The sequence below is a fragment of the Rhea americana genome, unplaced genomic scaffold (genome assembly GCF_003343005.1).
Source record: "Rhea americana isolate MKP2758 unplaced genomic scaffold, rheAme1 scaffold_178, whole genome shotgun sequence".
NCBI classification, from domain to species: Eukaryota; Metazoa; Chordata; class Aves; order Rheiformes; family Rheidae; genus Rhea; species Rhea americana.
The window spans coordinates 890,831-907,208 of NW_028185905.1; the positions used below are offsets into that span (position 1 = coordinate 890,831).

General features: G+C 41.1%; 2 protein-coding genes across 4 annotated transcripts in view; one reads left to right on the forward strand and one right to left on the reverse strand.

The window, feature by feature from the left end:
- Window positions 1-833, reverse strand: part of CIAO2A (cytosolic iron-sulfur assembly component 2A) — an 18,132-nt gene extending 17,299 nt beyond the window's left edge. Inside the window, exon 1 of one of the 2 annotated variants that reach the window (XR_014895412.1) lies at window positions 576-833. Coding sequence is in view for 1 of the 2 variants with exons in the window: in XM_085301523.1 (XP_085157649.1) it covers window positions 576-702 (127 nt within the window). In the remaining variant the exon portion in view is untranslated. The remainder of the gene's footprint in view (window positions 1-575) is intronic. The other variant, XM_085301523.1, reaches the window with a different exon arrangement.
- Window positions 834-2,432: 1,599 nt separating this feature from the next.
- Window positions 2,433-16,378, forward strand: part of SPG11 (SPG11 vesicle trafficking associated, spatacsin) — a 32,823-nt gene continuing 18,877 nt past the window's right edge. The window contains exons 1-17 of one of the 2 annotated variants that reach the window (XM_085301524.1): window positions 2,433-2,681; window positions 3,673-3,857; window positions 4,710-4,937; window positions 5,717-5,915; window positions 6,515-6,652; window positions 7,326-7,783; window positions 8,360-8,505; window positions 9,576-9,708; window positions 10,109-10,264; window positions 11,628-11,806; window positions 11,977-12,153; window positions 12,683-12,754; window positions 13,195-13,322; window positions 13,982-14,160; window positions 14,681-14,888; window positions 15,040-15,243; window positions 16,168-16,274. In XM_085301524.1, the coding sequence (XP_085157650.1) occupies window positions 2,470-2,681; window positions 3,673-3,857; window positions 4,710-4,937; window positions 5,717-5,915; window positions 6,515-6,652; window positions 7,326-7,783; window positions 8,360-8,505; window positions 9,576-9,708; window positions 10,109-10,264; window positions 11,628-11,806; window positions 11,977-12,153; window positions 12,683-12,754; window positions 13,195-13,322; window positions 13,982-14,160; window positions 14,681-14,888; window positions 15,040-15,243; window positions 16,168-16,274 (3,109 nt within the window). In that variant the 5' untranslated portion in view covers window positions 2,433-2,469. The remainder of the gene's footprint in view (window positions 2,682-3,672; window positions 3,858-4,709; window positions 4,938-5,716; window positions 5,916-6,514; window positions 6,653-7,325; window positions 7,784-8,359; window positions 8,506-9,575; window positions 9,709-10,108; window positions 10,265-11,627; window positions 11,807-11,976; window positions 12,154-12,682; window positions 12,755-13,194; window positions 13,323-13,981; window positions 14,161-14,680; window positions 14,889-15,039; window positions 15,244-16,167; window positions 16,275-16,378) is intronic. The other variant, XM_085301525.1, reaches the window with a different exon arrangement.

Sequence of the window (16,378 nt, forward strand, 5' to 3'; positions counted from 1 at the left end):
ACATGGGACCCCAGGAGCCTCACCCCACAGCTCCTCACAGCCCAGGGCCCTCATGCCACAGCTCCACATGGGACCCCAGAGCCTCACCCCACAGCTCCTCACAGCCCAGGGCCCTCACCCCACAGCTCGACGTGGGACCCCACGAGCCTCACCCCACAGCTCCTCACAGCCCAGGGCCCTCACACCACAGCTCCAACATGGGACCCCGGAGCCTCGCCCCACAGCTCCTCACAGCCCAGGGCCCTCACACCACAGCTCCACATGGGACCCCGGAGCCTCACCCCACAGCTCCTCACAGCCCAGGGCCCTCACACCACAGCTCCACATGGGACCCCGGAGCCTTGCCCCACGGACCCCACGACCCTTTCCACCACAGCCCTGCGCAGCCCCAGCTCCACACAGGCCCCATGACCTTCAACCCACGGCCCCCCACAGGCCTGTGACCCCCGCCCCACAGGCCCCCCACAAGGCCTCCGCTCCACGGCCCCTCACAACCCCCATGACCCCCCCCACGCCCCTGCCCCACAGCTTCCCCGCGGAGCAGCGCTCGCCCCTCGCAGCCCCGCGACAGTCACCGTAAACCTCGAGCGCCTTGTCCTGCTCCATGGCCTGCTTCCGCGGGGCATGGCAGCCCCTATGGAGCCCGGAGTACCACAGCACCCTGCCCAGCGTGTGCGACAGCAGCCCCAACACCAGCGACATCCTCCCGCTCCGCCATGGGAGAGCGCGGACCGGACCCGCGCGGCCACCGTCTGCCGACCGACCCGTCCGTCGGCCGCCGCCACAGCGGGAACTTCCTCCCGGGGGCGGGGCGGGGCCAGCGCGCCGAGCCCTGGGGGCGGGCCACCCACCTCAGGGGCGGGGCTTCGCGGCCTGGACCCCGCCTAGGGGTGGGGTTACGGCGCTGAAGCCACGCCCAGAGGTGGGGCACCGGTGCCGAGGCCCCTCCCAGGGGCGGAGGTACGTTGCCGGGGTCCCCGCCCAAGGAGAGGCGTGGTTACGTTGCCGAGGCCCCGCCCAGGGGCGGGGTCTCGCCGCTCGGTGGGTGGCGGGCTCCGCCGGCGGGCGCGAGCGGCCGTTGCGCGGGTCTGTGGCGGGGCGCGGCCGCCCTGAGGCGACGCAGGAGCGCTCTGCCACCGCGGGCAGTGAGCGATCTGCCTGGCTCTGCGGAGCTGCTGCGGGGCAGAGGCCTGGCTGGAAACGACGTCCTGAAACAGGTCTTGTGGGAGCTCTGAGATCCCCTTTGCTGGGTGCGTGCTGCCTTGGTGTGACCGGCAGGGACGGAGAACGTGCTAGAAACATGTAGTTTGAAAGCACCACTTCTTTGCAAGTATGCACTGTCGGCTGAAGCAACTGAGCTTTATAGTTCATTGACTGCACAGCTTAAAAAGAGCATTTAAAGAGGCTTGYGGTGTTTTTTTCTTTTGAGGACTGCTTCCGAAATTATTTTGTTTTAAAGGTTGCTTTGCCATGTTTTAATGTCTGTCTAGATGAAAACACAAGTGTAATAGTCTATTTGAGTTCTCTTAAATAAAAATAGGTGTTGGCACAGGCTGTCCAGGAGAGGCAGAGGCCCAGCCCCACAGCACCTGAGCAGGACAGGCCTGGAGATCCTGGCCAGGTTCCACCAAGCGTGGAGCTCGCCGGGCATGTTCATGGTCAGGCAGGGAGGTCGGTCTGCAGCGGGTCGAGATCAAGGGGGCCCGTGGCCAGGTGGGGGCCAGGCTGTGGCTGAGCTGGGGCCCAGCGCTGCTACGGCACAGCCCAGGAAGGGACTGAAGGCCCTGGGCTGTGCTGAAATGGAGAGGGCCCCAGGTGAGGCCACCCAGGACCGTTATGGCCTGTTAGTGCCCTCAGGTTGTTGATCAGGCCTCAAGAGAGGGGCTGTTGGCTGATAGTTTACCCCAGGAAAGCCTACCTTTTCCAGGTAGCAGTAGTGTTTAAGCTTCAAAGGGAGAATCTGGGAAAGAGTTGTCATTACACTGCGGTTAATAATTTTGAAACTAGAGCTAGAACAGGAAGGTTGGGTAATGGGAACTAGGGGTTAGGGTTGCTGTTGGTTTCAGGCTAATTCCAGGCTGCCTGGCACTGTGTGGAGTTGCATGCCCGGGTCGTGCGATTAACATCCGAGTCCCCAGAGGGTGGACTGCCTGGCTTCTCCCGGGCTCCGCCACCCGCCCGCGGGGGCCGGCGGGCGCAGCGCGCTCGGCTGAGCCCTGTCACGGGCGGCCGCCGCCGGCGCTCGGGGGACTACAGCTCCCAGCAGGCTGTGCTCCATGGCGCCGGGCCGGCGCACWGCCTGCTGGGAGCCGTAGGCGGGTGATGGGGGTTGGCCAGCTCTGTCAGCTGACCGGAAGGAAGGGCAGCCCTGTCCAAGATGGCGGCGGGGCAGGGGGCGGCGGTGGCGGCGGTGGCGGGTCGGGGCGCGGGCGGCGGTTAGTCCGGGGGTCGTGGCCTGCCCTAAGGAGGATGGAGGGGGCGAAGCGAGAGCTGCGCATCCTGCTGGCGCCCTTCTCGGAGGAGGCGCAGGACTTCCTGCGGGAGGCGGCCCGGGTCCAGCTGAGCGGAGGCCAGGATGCTCTGGGCAGCCTCCTGGCCTCTGGCGGGATCTACCTGCAGTCGCTGGTGCCGGGCAGCGGCGGCCGGGCCCGAGGCAGCGTTATCTCGGGAGACTGGGCTGAGTAAGTGGCGGGGAGTGAGCAAGGGAAGGAAGGCCGGGAGGGGCTCCCTGAGGTCCCTCTGCTTTGGTGAGAGGCGCCGGGTGGGCCCTAGGAACTGAGGGTGTTCCCGCAGAGGGACCAGCCCTGTATAGGCGAGGGGAGTCCCCGACAACTGCAGGAGACCAAGGGGGACTTTCAAACCCTGCCTTGAAATGGGATGTGCTCCCCTTAAATCCCGCTGCTGGGGTTAGGAAGGCTATATCTTCTTAGTTAGTTGTGGAGTGGCTGCATTCATTACAGTAGATCAGCAATAAGAACAATTTCCACTAGCTTTGTGGAATTGCTGGCTTTAAATTTTGTAGTGCCCTGAGTGTTTAACTTCCTTATTTTATGGTCAGTGGCAAGCTCTTGCACATGGCATGCAGTGATCACATGAGAAGTCTATCATCATTTGCTTTTAATACTGAGTCAAAACTACAGTCAGATTGCAATTCCAAACATTTGCAGTGTCAAGCAGTACTAACTCTGTTAGGGCGTTCTTTTGCTTCACTGTACATCATCCTGAGTGGCCTTCTGGCTGCTTTTTTTTGCAGGTTTGGAGTCACCTGAAGTTTCTCAGCCCTAGCAGTAGGGAGACAAAAAGGCTGGAAATGATTTGGCAGCCCCGTTTCTACCTAGCTGACAGTGCTGCTGTTGCCCCTCCTAAAAGAAGTCCTCGAGCAGAGCATTGCTCACATGCCACATAATATTGTGGAGAAGTGAAGGGAGGAGACCCAAGAGAATAGAAAAATATCTTATTCTTCTGAGAGAGAAGTAGGGATACCCCAAACACTCTCTTGCGTTGCAACTTCCACCAGGGGTGAAATGTTTAGTAGTGTTGTGGGGAGGTTGGAATCTTTACTGCAAAAGATTAAAATTATGCTGTGTCACTAGCAAGCTTCCAGAACTGTTCAATGTATGGTATGTGGAAAAAGAGCAAGGTGAATAAACATTTTGAATGTTATATCTTCAGCTTCATGTGGGAGAGTACAGAAGATTATGATCTGCAAGCAGACAAGACAAAAATACTGACTCTTAGTAAAAGTCATGAACTGTTTGTCTATGAATTCACTATAGAAGATGGAAAATACAACCCGATTTCCCTGCACAGTTGTAAGGAAGATRCACTTAAAAAGTTCCTTGAAGTTAATAATATTAGTGAGTAAATTTTAATGTCTGTTCCATATGTGAAATTATTATAGGGCTAATTCTGCTTCATCTGGTGAAACAAGTAGAGGCAGCAACATTGAGCATTAGGAAAGTATATATATTTTCACGCTATTTTCTGTACATTAGTGGTTTGAAGGTCCCATACTGGTTTAACATGATCAGTAGCAGTATTAGAGACTTGAAAAATGATAGGGACATTTCTGTATTCAAAAATGATATTACTAGAGGAAATTAAAAAACTATTGTGGAGTAAGATGTTTGGATATTACAGAGTATTACAGAAGAGCTTAATAAACATACAGCCCTGCTGTCTCAAATTATCCCTTTAATTTTAGAATTGATGGGAAGAAAACATAGGGATGGGGCTGTTCGCTAGTTCTGTAAAGATGAAGTGTGTATTTAACTTTATGTTCTGTGATTAGCAAATGTAATACAGAGTAAAAATACGCAGTCTGTGCAGGATTTAGGGCTTTGATGATTTACATGTTCTTAAACAGTCTCCCATATTAAAATATTTTAATTTCCAAAGATAGTAGCTTTTATTTAGTGTTGATTGAAAAATTGTTTTCTGGGGTTTTTTTGGTCCTTTTTTTGTCCTTTGTCCTTTACAGTAGTACTTATTTAAACAGTCAGCACTGTTTTAGAGAACTGTTCTAACATTAGTGTTCCAGATATAAAATGTCAGATTTAAACCAAAATAATGCCRGTAAACACACAAAACCACGCTTTTTTAAGAAGGTAGCTGAGGAAATGAATTTGAGCTACAATTTTATTACGAAATCTTTAAAATCAAATGCATCAGTTTTTTAGCATCCTAAAATACTGTCTTTAAATTTACAGGTCTTTCTTCAGTTTGTTCTTCAAAGATCCTTTCTTTTAAGGACAGCACATGCATACTTCTGCTCAATAACTTTATTCTTGTGCACTTTACCTTTCCTGGAGAAGACTCGCACTTAGAGGCGTGTGACTGCTTTACCCTTGATATGCCTCCACAAGTTTTGGAAAGAATAACAGATACTAATTTCTGCAGGGGAATTCTGTTTTTGTTAGATAGTTCAGGCTGGATTTGTATCCTTTGTGATAGAGACTAGCTCTCAGTTGAAATGATCTGGAAGAATAAAGTCAGTTTTCTGTTTTGGAGTTCTGTCAGGGTTTAACACAAACTTCATTAAAGAAATTCAAACCTCTATTTTGAAGATGCTTTCAACAAAGGGCTTGAGTGGTAAAGTACCAGTCATTGTGGTTAAAAAAACAAACAAACAAAAAAAAAAAAAAAACAAAAAAACCAACATATATCAAATGTAGTTTCTCAGCTTGTCACTTGTTTCACACTGGAATAACAATTTTCAAATTTTTTTGATATATGAATATGTGTATGGCAAGCTGAAGTCTACTGCCAATAGGCATTCTGTTCTTAATTAGGTTCTTTAGAAATAATCTATAATATTCAGTGCATCAGAGTTTAGAAAACAGTTATCTGTTTTTCCCTCTCCTATGTAATTTCTTTTCTGCTGGATAGGCTGAAGCATAGATTCATAGAATCAGTAAGGTTGGAAGGGACCTCTGGAGATCATCTAGTCCAACCTCCCCACTCAGCAGGGTCACCTAGAGCATGTTAGACAGGGTTGCATCCAGGTGGGCCTTGAGTATCTCCAGAGAAGGAGACTCCACAACCTCTCTGGACAACCTGTGCCAGGGCTCTGTCACTCCCACAGTGAAGAAATTCCCCCTCACGTTCAGGCAGAACTTCCTGTGCTTCAATTTCTGCGCGTTGCCTCTTGTCCTGTCACATGGGACAACTGAAAAGAGTTTGTAAAGCCTGTCATTTTCTTTGATACTGTACAAAGATATTTTTGATTCTTTTGATGGTGCACGTCTAGCAACCATTGACATAGCACTCTGTCAGCGAGACATGGAGGATGAGGACAGGAGTAAAACCATCCCATTGCCACTCACTGCAGTAAAAGTGTCACATGATCTCAGTGTTGCTGTGATCATCAGTTCTTCCAACTGTGCCATTTCTGTGGATCTAAATGTGTATTTCAGGTATGTTTGCAGCAGAATTCCTAAATAAAAATTTTGAGAACAACTAACATTAAGAAATTGCCTAATCTCAGTACTCTAATACTTCAGACACTGTCAGCTTTGTATGTTGAATCCTGGCTCAATGGTAGGTCAAAAATAATTTTTTAAAAACGTATTTCTTTAAAGACTGCCAATTTACTTCAGTTTTTGTTCTGTTACTTTTAAAAAAATAGAAATAATGGACTTTATTCTTTTTCTAGGAAGATTAGGCTATGGGCTGTTAATTACTGGCAATGGTACACCCTTTCGGAAGTACTATAGAGCATGAGATTGTTAAACTGTTCTGTTACAGCTTTACTAATTCTGCTTGACAAAATAAGCCTCGATTGTAATTTGGAGGTTGTCCACCTCAAAGGGAGTAACATCAGGTTTTGATAGCTTATGTGGACATTTATGTGAAATACATTATTCTGAGAGAAAACTACTTCTCTGTGATAGCTCCAGTTTTGGATTTGTTTCCAATTTCAGTTGTAGCTTTGCTGGTGGAGTGGTTAAATATGAAAAAAAAAATGCTTAAATCATGAGGCAAGTGAAAACTGATTTTTAGTATTTCTTTACAGACAGTTCCCTGAACATTTGCTCTGTAAGAGAGATCCTGAAAATCTTCCCGTGAGGCCACCTGAAGGACTTGATGAGGATGACCTTGCTAGTTCTGATTATAGTATGGAGCTTATGACATTGTCTTTCCGGACAGACAGGTACATCRTTAAAATGCCTTCTAAGATGGGCTCCTATAGAACAGTGATCACTAAACTACTGAATTTTTATAATTGTAGTTGTTGCAAGTGAAATCAGATGTGTGAAAGTTCATCTTGCTTTAAATCTTTTATGAATTTTAGGCTTTAAGAGACAGACAAAAGCAACTTCACATATGTCACTGAACAGCTTCCGAATAGCAATTGCTGTTTGCTGCATGGGCATGAGTTTGAGCCAGTATTGACAGATTTTTGTATTTTAAGTTCTTTATGGTTTAATGCATGTTTAATACAGATGAGTACACACAGACTTCAAATTACTTTGTGTTCATATAAAACGTTTCAACTATGTTATGAACTTTAGTAATGGAGGTATTCATACTAATAAAGTTTACTAATTATGACTTCAAGTAAAGGCAGTAACTATTCAGTCCTGTAAATTTATTTCATTCTACTAAAAGTAGTGGTTTTTTTATTTGATGTAATTTTCTGTGAGGAAAAGAAAAAGCTTCYGGTAAAAATACTAAACTTACTGGACTTTATCAGCTAATGCAGTTATGATCATTTAGTTCAAATCTAAATGTATATTATTTGACTGATAAACTTTAAAAGTTGATCTCTTCGTTTCTCTTGGCATAACAACTGGTATTATAGATAACTTTTTTCTTCATGCCAGGTCCTGGAAAGCACACTTAGCCTCACTGTGTAATGTAATAAGGAAAAGAAAACCCGATTATCCAAATTTGGTGTTTGGCCATTTGCCTTGGTACCAGTATTTTCCCCATGTTGAATATCATGATTCTGTAATCTATGAAAGTTCTGAGAACGCCATGGCCGTTGTTCCAGAGGATGTTACCTGTGTCCTTTCCAAACAATTGCAAAATGATGGTTCAGATATCAGTGATGGAAGACAGCAGTGGAAACAAATACCTCTTGAAGGATCACAAGAAATGGTGAAATTGGAGTGTAAATCTGTGACAGCATTTAAAGCGCTATTTGTAGTATTAACAAGTGACAAAGAATTGACTGTTGCTGCCTGGAATTTAGAATCACAAGATGTGACGTATTACCACTTCGGCAAAAATTGTGTTTTTGTGGATTGTAGTGAAGCACCATTATGTTTACTTCTGRCAGGTGAGATTTGTTATGATTGTTCTCATGTAGGCTCCGGTTACAAAAGTTTTTGTTTGTAGTGCCATTCTTTCCCATTTGTCTCATAGCTGTTTGTGATAATTTGTGATTCATTCTTGCTGAGGTGAAATCTAAATGGATCATCTGCAGCTTAGCATCATCATTTTGAAAGAGAGGCAGCAGATATCAGTGTCCACAAATACCTTAAGGAAGGACGTCAAAGGGATGGGGCCAGACTCTTTTCAGTGGTGTCAAGCAACAGGACAAGAGGCAACGGGCACAAACTGAAACACAGGAAGTTCCGCCTGAATATGAGGAAGAACTTCTTTACAGTGAGAGTGACAGAGCATTGGAACAAGTTGCCCAGAGAGGTGGTAGAGTCTCCTTCTCTGGAGATGTTCAAAACCTGCCTGTATGCAATCCTGTCTAACATGGTCTAGGTGACCCTGCTTGAGCAGAGCAGTTGAACTAGATGATCTCCAGAGGTCCCTTCCAACCTCAACCATTCTGTGATTCTGTGATATAAATATTGCTGGTTTTGTTATGTAATGTTAATTATCATTTGATTCTTTTATTTAGAGCATGGTTTCTCCTTAATTCTCTTCAGTTTAACTCAAGAAGAGTTCTTGAATAGATTGATGATCTATGGCAGTGCTGGAGTTGTAGATGCTGTTTGTCATCTCAATGGATGGGGACGATGTTCGATTCCTATACATGCGCTGGAGGTAACCAAATTCGATTCATGTCTTGCAGATAACAAAAATACATTTTTAAAGTAATGAAAGTAATTTAGCGATGTTAAGATTATTTTTAGACGCAACAAAGAGTATGTCTCTGTAACCTAAGGGAAAAAAGTAGTGTTTTAGTTACTATAAATAGAAAAAARAAAAAAAAGTAACCTAAACCAAGTAACTTAACTTTGCTGCTGCATTTCTTCTCTTAACATGCATAAAAAGATGTTTTTTAAGTAAGCAGTACACAAAACCCCCTCTTAATTGGCTCTGGAAGCATTTTTACCAATTTTTGTAGCACTTTCTCTCTTGTAAAATATCAAATATTAAAATAAATTACTGGAACTAGATTTTTGGTTTTTATCATATCCCTCTTATAAAATCAGGAGGAGAACTTAAAGCATCTGAAAGTTGTTCATGTCCCTTACTAGTAGGTGATAAAATATTTTTGATGTACCTGTCAACAAAGCAGATCATCTTGTGCATCTGGACTTTTTCAGGACTCTAATTCTACTGTTAGATGACAGAGATCCTATTTTTAAAAAATATTGTTCCAGAACCATGGGACCCTACAACAGTCTGACCATACGATCATTCATTAATCTGCCAGTGTATGTTTCCAGTCATGTTTGGAGGGAGAGAGAATGAAGAGRAAGACATTAGTTGGAGTTTTGGGGGAGGAGGCTTAAGGGTGGGTTGGAAAGTAGATTTGACAGGGAGTTTTTCCATAGCAATTTTAAGCTGATTAAAGCATATTCAAAGGCATGTTTCTTGCACTATTTGTTTTACATCCCTGAGAAAACTCCAATAAATTGCTGAATTAACATTGTCTCTTTAAAGATATAGGGGTGAGGTTGTCTGCAAAACCTATCAATGGAGCATGGCAGGTATTTTACCAATAACTTTGTTGATTTAAGCTGCAGTTATTATGCACACAGTTTAAATTTCTTTGTTTTTCTGCATGTATACTCTGTCACTGAATATGAAGTAAAAACATCAGCAATAAATGTAGTATATACCTTTTTAGAATGTATATATAATACTATTGCTGTATATTTGTCTAGGCTGGTTTGGAGAACCGTCAGCTAGACACAGTAGACTTGTTTTTAAAAAGCAAAGAAAGTCTTTTCAGTCTTTCTACATCCTGTTCTGGACCTGAACAGTCTACTGATACTGCATCCCAGTTGTTCCTGAAAAGTAAGTAAAATACTGTAAGCTACATTGAAGTTTAAATGTAACTACCTTTCTTTACCTTTCTATGTTTTTTGGGTTTTTTTGTTTTTTTTTTTTGTAATAGCATATTGACTTGCCTGTTCTCTTGTATGTTTGGATGATGCTATATTGTGGCTTTTCTGCTCCTGTAAAATGAGAAAAATGGTGCATGAGATGTGTTTTGGGGCTGTGTTCTAACACTGACATCAGTGTTCTAAGCATTTTCATGTGAAGGCAAAAAACTCAAAAATGTTACCCATATTTTTTGACAGATCTTCTGAGATTTTAGTTGCATAACTTCATGAGTTCTAATTTAAATTTTTGTGAAGTAATCTGTTATATAGTAGAATATAGGTGTTTTAACCTTTTTGTTTAAATATTACAGATTTGGAAGAGCTGAGGCCAGCCTTAAATTTACTTTGCTCAGCAATCAGAGAAAATAACTTGGAGACTCAAAGTAAACACTTTTCTGAGCAGCTGCTAAACCTCACATTGACTTTCCTTAACAAACAACTTGAAGAGATTTTTTTGCATACAGAGGGTAAGATTACTAATTTGGAATCGTAATAGTAGTGTAATATGTCATTGTTTAGTTGGATTAAGAACTAATTTTTAGATTGAAAGCCTGAATTTGGTTAGAATTAACAAAAAAACTTGRGCTAGTGTTAAGCGAATGAAAGATGTTATTTAGGGGGGAAACATGAGAAATTAATCTGAATACTGTATGTGCATTAGGCTGAACAACTATGATATAAATAAGCCTCTTGATCAGGCTTTCAGATCAGACTGTGTGTATAGTCATAGTGGGACTTCTGGATGCATAACACTGAGAGAATTGGACTTTAAGGCTGTCACTGGATGCTTGATAGTAGTGCAGTTAAATGGTTTGAACTTAGTCATCAGCTGCTCGTTCTTTTCTCAGTGCTACTACTTGAACTCTCACAAGTATTTCTATGCCTGTGGAAGGGAATAAAGCAGTTTAAGAAACTGATACAGATGTAAAATAGCCTACCAGATTACTTATTTTTTATCTGGATCACCTCCCATTCTGATTCACTATATAAGGCAATGGGTGTTACAGAAGCAAGAACAAGCATCTGTGACAGGGTTTGTAGGAAGGATGTGGGAGTGAATGACTACTTAAACTATTTCTACTGCTGAAATGTTGCTCTTTGAACTACGACTAAAAGACTCAAGATAGAGTAAAAGTTGGAATACCAAATTTTAAAATAACAGAATTCCAGAGGGCAACTGACTGGCATTTTCCCTGTCTTTTCTCTTCCTTTCTGAAAAACTTTCTCAGTGTCTTGCCCTTGAGGTTATCTTTCAGTTTCTAAAGCTCTCAGTCTTTGTTTTGCTAGAGAGAGCTATTGGGGAGCAGGGTGACATGTCCGATGTACTTTACTGCTTTTTGGGTCTGCATGGCTGTCTCAGTGGTACTTTTCAGTCTGTGGGCCAGGAGACTACACATCTTAAAGCAGAACTGATTTCTTGTGACAGTAAAAAATACAGGCCATTTATTCTTCCTTTAATAAGCATTTTCTCTATGTGATTTTTAATGGTCTTTGCTGCTTACTATGTGAATGATATGGTAGAATGCCCCTGCGTTTTTAAGAGGACTCATCTGACTTAAAATTGGTTGGATTGACTAAAAATTACAGTTGTCATCTGCTAGTTCCTGAAGGGGCAAACAGTTCAGTGAAGACAGGTGAACCTCTGAAGCACTGGTAGGATTGTGACTGTATCCCAGCAGTAACGGTCAGTATCAGTACCTATTCAGAGCTAATGTCTTCTTTTCTCTGAGGTGTGTTTAGTTTATTAGAGTAGGGAGAATGCATTCAACACTGATATACAGCAAGAATGCTGTATTGTTAATAATCTGATATCTTGGATGTTCTCGACAGAGCTTGATGAATACCTGCAGAAGGCTGCAAATATTTTATCAGATTACATTATTGACCTTAGAACATTTATAATCAAGCTTCCTCGACTGCAGACAAATACCATACACATAGGAAGTGATCTTGAGGAGGACATGCCTATAATAGAGGAAAGTCAAATGTGGGAGAAACTAACAACAGAGGTAAAAATGAATAATTAATTTTCAAGTATTATTTTGAAATGTATTCAGGGAAATGATTAATGTGAAAACATTTTCAAACTGTTGGGAAAAAGTCAAAATAGGGAACATAAAGATGGTAACATTGTAGATTAATAGGATCAATTTGTTCTAGAAATATTTTTCTCTTCTAGGAAGTCATTGCTGATGCCATTTTAAGCAACAAAGTACCAGAGGCCCAGACCTTCTTCCATATGCGTCAGCATCCTGCTCAAAATATTCAGGAATTTATTCAGACAGGTTTAAATCTGGTCTATGACCGTCTTCTGAAGGATAATTCCAGAGAAGCCTCAGAACTTTTAAGAAACATGGTGAGAGTTGTTCAGTTAGCATGCTGATAAATCTAAACACTTCATGACAAATGAAATAAGTGAATGCTAAGTGTGTGTGTGGGGAGTCTTAGCTTTCTTACTGATGTTATAATTCTGTGAAATGTATTTTGTACAGTTAAAATTAATGTGTTTTTAAGAACTAGTTTGATTAATGATATTCACATATCATGAAGGCACATTTATGAATGTATGTTGACTGATGTCATGACCAGCGAAGTGTAAAGATGATTCTGAGAAGTTAGGTAGCAAAGGATGGATACAAGTTTTATATGCAAGCTTGCTGGTGAGATCACATGGATCGATGGGTAATTACATTATCTCTAGCAGTTTTATTCAGGTATGAGTAAAGGCAGTACTGAACTTAATCTTTTCCATGTGGTGAAGCAGGCATCATAAACATGCTTGTTAAAGGTTCTGTGCTTTGGAAAGGAAGCAGATGCATTTATTCTGTCAATGTACAGCTGCATTTGCATAGTTTGCATACAATTAATATCTTATTTTTTGTTAGGGTTTTGATGTAAACGAAGAACTGCATAAGATATGTTTCTACACAGTCAATAAAAGTGTACGAGATTTGTTGGTAAGTTTAAAAAAGGCATTTTTTTGTCTATCTGATGTACTCAGCACTGAAAACTTGTAACTTTTGGAAAGTTTCTGTGAAAGTTACTAAAGTTTTAACTTCTTGGTTCAGAGAGAAACATTGTGTTGAACGCATTTTCAGAATGGGGACTAAATGTTTTTGTCTCTTCATCCATGAAATGTAGCTGCAGAAAGATTATTGACGTGCCTATGGTTAAAATGTCATTTCTTGTATTTTGATTTTGATCCACTTCTCGTCTACTTGTACAGAATATCAAATCCTGGCCCTCTTGAAATTTAAATAAAAATGTATTGACCTCAGTGCATCCAGTATTTTTTCCTATAGTTGATTACTCTTCACACTTGCAGGATCATTTGCAACTTTAATATATAAGTAGAGAAAAACTCTAATCAGAGCTAATACTTTAATTTGAATTAAAGGTGAAAGTTTTACAAGAAGAAAATTATCTTTCTGAAAAAGAGAAGAAAATGATAGACTTTGTGCATCAAGTTGAAAACTTTTACTCAGAATCCTTCCAAGAAAATAAAGAGATTCAATCTCTTTCCAGGTAATGTGATCTGTATATTTAAATTATTAACTAATAAAGTTAATAGGCTTTTAAATATGCAGACTTCTGTGTTCCATATGGTTTACTGCACTAACAAATGTAGTCTTCTGTAATTTGTCATGCAGGACTTCATTTGCAGATAAAAGGTCAGTATAGAAACCGATGACTTTTCTCATGAATGTAGTAATTGCTGTCATGTTCTTTCCAGACTAAGTCATGACTTACTATTGTTAGTGCAGTGACGGTTTTCTGTTCATGTTACCAAGATAAATAGAGCATTTTTAATAACTAAGGATATTGTTAGAATTGTTGATCAAGTGAAACGTATTGCAGTGGAATGTTTGCTCTATTTTTTGATACGATATCCATAATATTGCAACACAATGCAACTTAGAAAAATCTCTTACCAAATGTTTTCTTTTTAAAATTAAATAACTGTAAAAATGTCATTATACTTAACATTTAATATGTCAGTTTTGGAAAAATTTTTATTTACTGATTGCTTTTATGAGAGCTTTCACATTCTTGGCTCAAGTAAGTCCCTCAACCACTTGTACAACTCTCTTCAAAATGGAACTAGCAGAACTTACTGATCATTTCATCATTTCTTGTTTCTTAAAGAGTAGTAACATATGTATTAATGGAAAACTTCATTGCAGTTTCACGAACTGGAGAAAGGAACAAGAACTTTCCAGACATACAGCTGTTTTAGACTCATTCCTGAATTGTGATAAACATCAGGTTCACAGTAGAGAATTCAGAGTGATGTTTAACTGGGCTCAGTGGTGGGATGAGCTTATTCAGGAAATGATTCTTCTCCCCAGAAAAACACGTGAAGGCAAGTACTTAAGTACTAAAGAGTTTAAGAAATTGTGAATTAAAAACTTTAGTGTCTTTGAAGTAGTATAATGCAGTTGTGTTGAAGTGGCATTGATGCAACAAAAGCTGTGTGCTACCACAATAGGTCACTTACTTTTTGTCAGTGAAAATGGTAAGTTACAGATTCAGTCTGAAACAAACTATTTTGTCCTGTTGTGTTCTGACAGCCATTTGTGTTTTTCCTGGAGAGAAGAGGTCGGAACTAGCTGAAAAAGACTTACCTAATGAGTTGCTATTTGTTGTAAATGAGATAATCCCTTGTGTTTTGTAAAGCTAGTTACAGGGTAATATTGTATTTAGCTTTTCAAAAGTAAATGTTTAACTAGCTGTAACAGTATATCTATCTCAGCATCATCTTTGCAAAAGGAAATACCAACTCATTAAAAATATATACATGTATAAAGAAGTCAGTATTTCCATAAATAGTGTTTGTGAGGATTTCTTCTTCTTGTGTGGTTTTTCTTTTTTTTTTAATGCAGAATTCAAGACCTGTAATCCTGAGGTTCTTTGGAGGCACCTGACAGCCCAGCATGATTGGCTTAGTCTTTGTTCATGGATTGAAGAATCTGAGCCTCAGCAGAATTCATGTGGACCAGTTAACTGGCCCCTTTTGAATCCAGACATTATTGACCAAAACATGTTATGTAGTGGCTTCATGAGAAATGAAATATTAAACAAACTAGCTAGGTATGTGTCCTTCCTGTGTTACACTAATTTTCCATTTTACATGGAATTCCTTAGAAGATCTTCTTTGTAGTTTTGAACTAAAACCACATTTTAGAACTTGTGAAAGAGATAGTTGCCTAACTGTATGTATGCTTTTTCTTTTTTCTGATAGAAATGGAATTTTTGTCCTTTCTGAGTTAGAAGATTTTGAACTTCTGCTTCAAAGATTGTCTTACCTTGGGGGAGTAATGCAAAATCCTCACCCTGTCCCAAAATTCAGTACTACAAGTGGTTTGGACTTCCATACTCGTTTTGTTCTTCACTGTTTAGAACATAATTTGCAGTATCTGTTATACACTTACTTAGACTATTACAGGTATGAATGCTTTATTTATCCATCCATCCATCCATCCATCAGATTACATGCAGATTTAAATAGTAAAACACAACATTAATAACTGTCTGGAGAATTTTTCTGAGGACCTTGCTACTTGGCAAGAAAGACCGCTTGGGTCACAGCAATGTCATTCCATGAAAAGCTGGGGCAGTGTGTTAAATTTCATGCTGTATTTTGGAGCTTTATTCCTGTTGTTTTGTCATGATGATTTGCATGTCAGACAGTAAAGGAAACCATTATATGTGTAATCAGTATAACAATATAACCAATGCAATCTTAAGTGAGCTAAGCCAACTTGTTCTTCCGAAACTGTCTTTTGAGCACAGGCATGGGTTTATTCTCAATATATTGACAAATAAAGGAATTTCTAATTTCCATCTAAATTAGGATTAGTTGGGATTTGAAGAGGAGAAAGAAATACTGAGTTTTGGAAATGCGTATACTTTGCATTCAAAGAATAAAAAAAATTTTGTAGTTCTCATGCCAGTCTAACAGTGCAATTGAGTAAGAAGGTAGAAGTGGAACAGGGGAAAGCCTACAAATCAATTAAACTAGTTGCATAAAATAGTCASACCATGCAAAGAATGTTTTTTATGAATTGAGCCTCTTTGAAAAGTGTTTTGGGTTGTCAACCTGGGAAACTGCTACTTTCATTTATAGAAGCAAGCAAGCACAGAAATGTAGTCCTATGGAAGGGAACTGCCAGAGAKGGCCTGTCAGTTGGAGCTGCACATCTTGTATTGATAGATGATACGATTTGACTCTGTCATGAAAGTGAAATGAATTACTGTATCACCAAGTCAGACGCTCTTTATTTTTAATGAGCATTGCTGAGGCAGAGGATGGTGGTTTTTATGAACAAGTATTGTATTTTCATTGTGCTGTTGCTCATCTTGTTCCCAGTTTAACTGCTTCAAACTGTCCTATTTTGGATAACAAGGAATTACATGAAGCTCATCCCTGGTTTGAATTTCTTGTGCGATGTCGAGGGGTTGCCAGTAACCCACGAGGTAGGAGGCTGGCCTCACTCAGCTATGGCCCAATATTTAAACAGCTAGCTAAGTATTTGGGACATCTGGATTTACTCCTCTGTTCTGCTGCAGACTTTGACCAT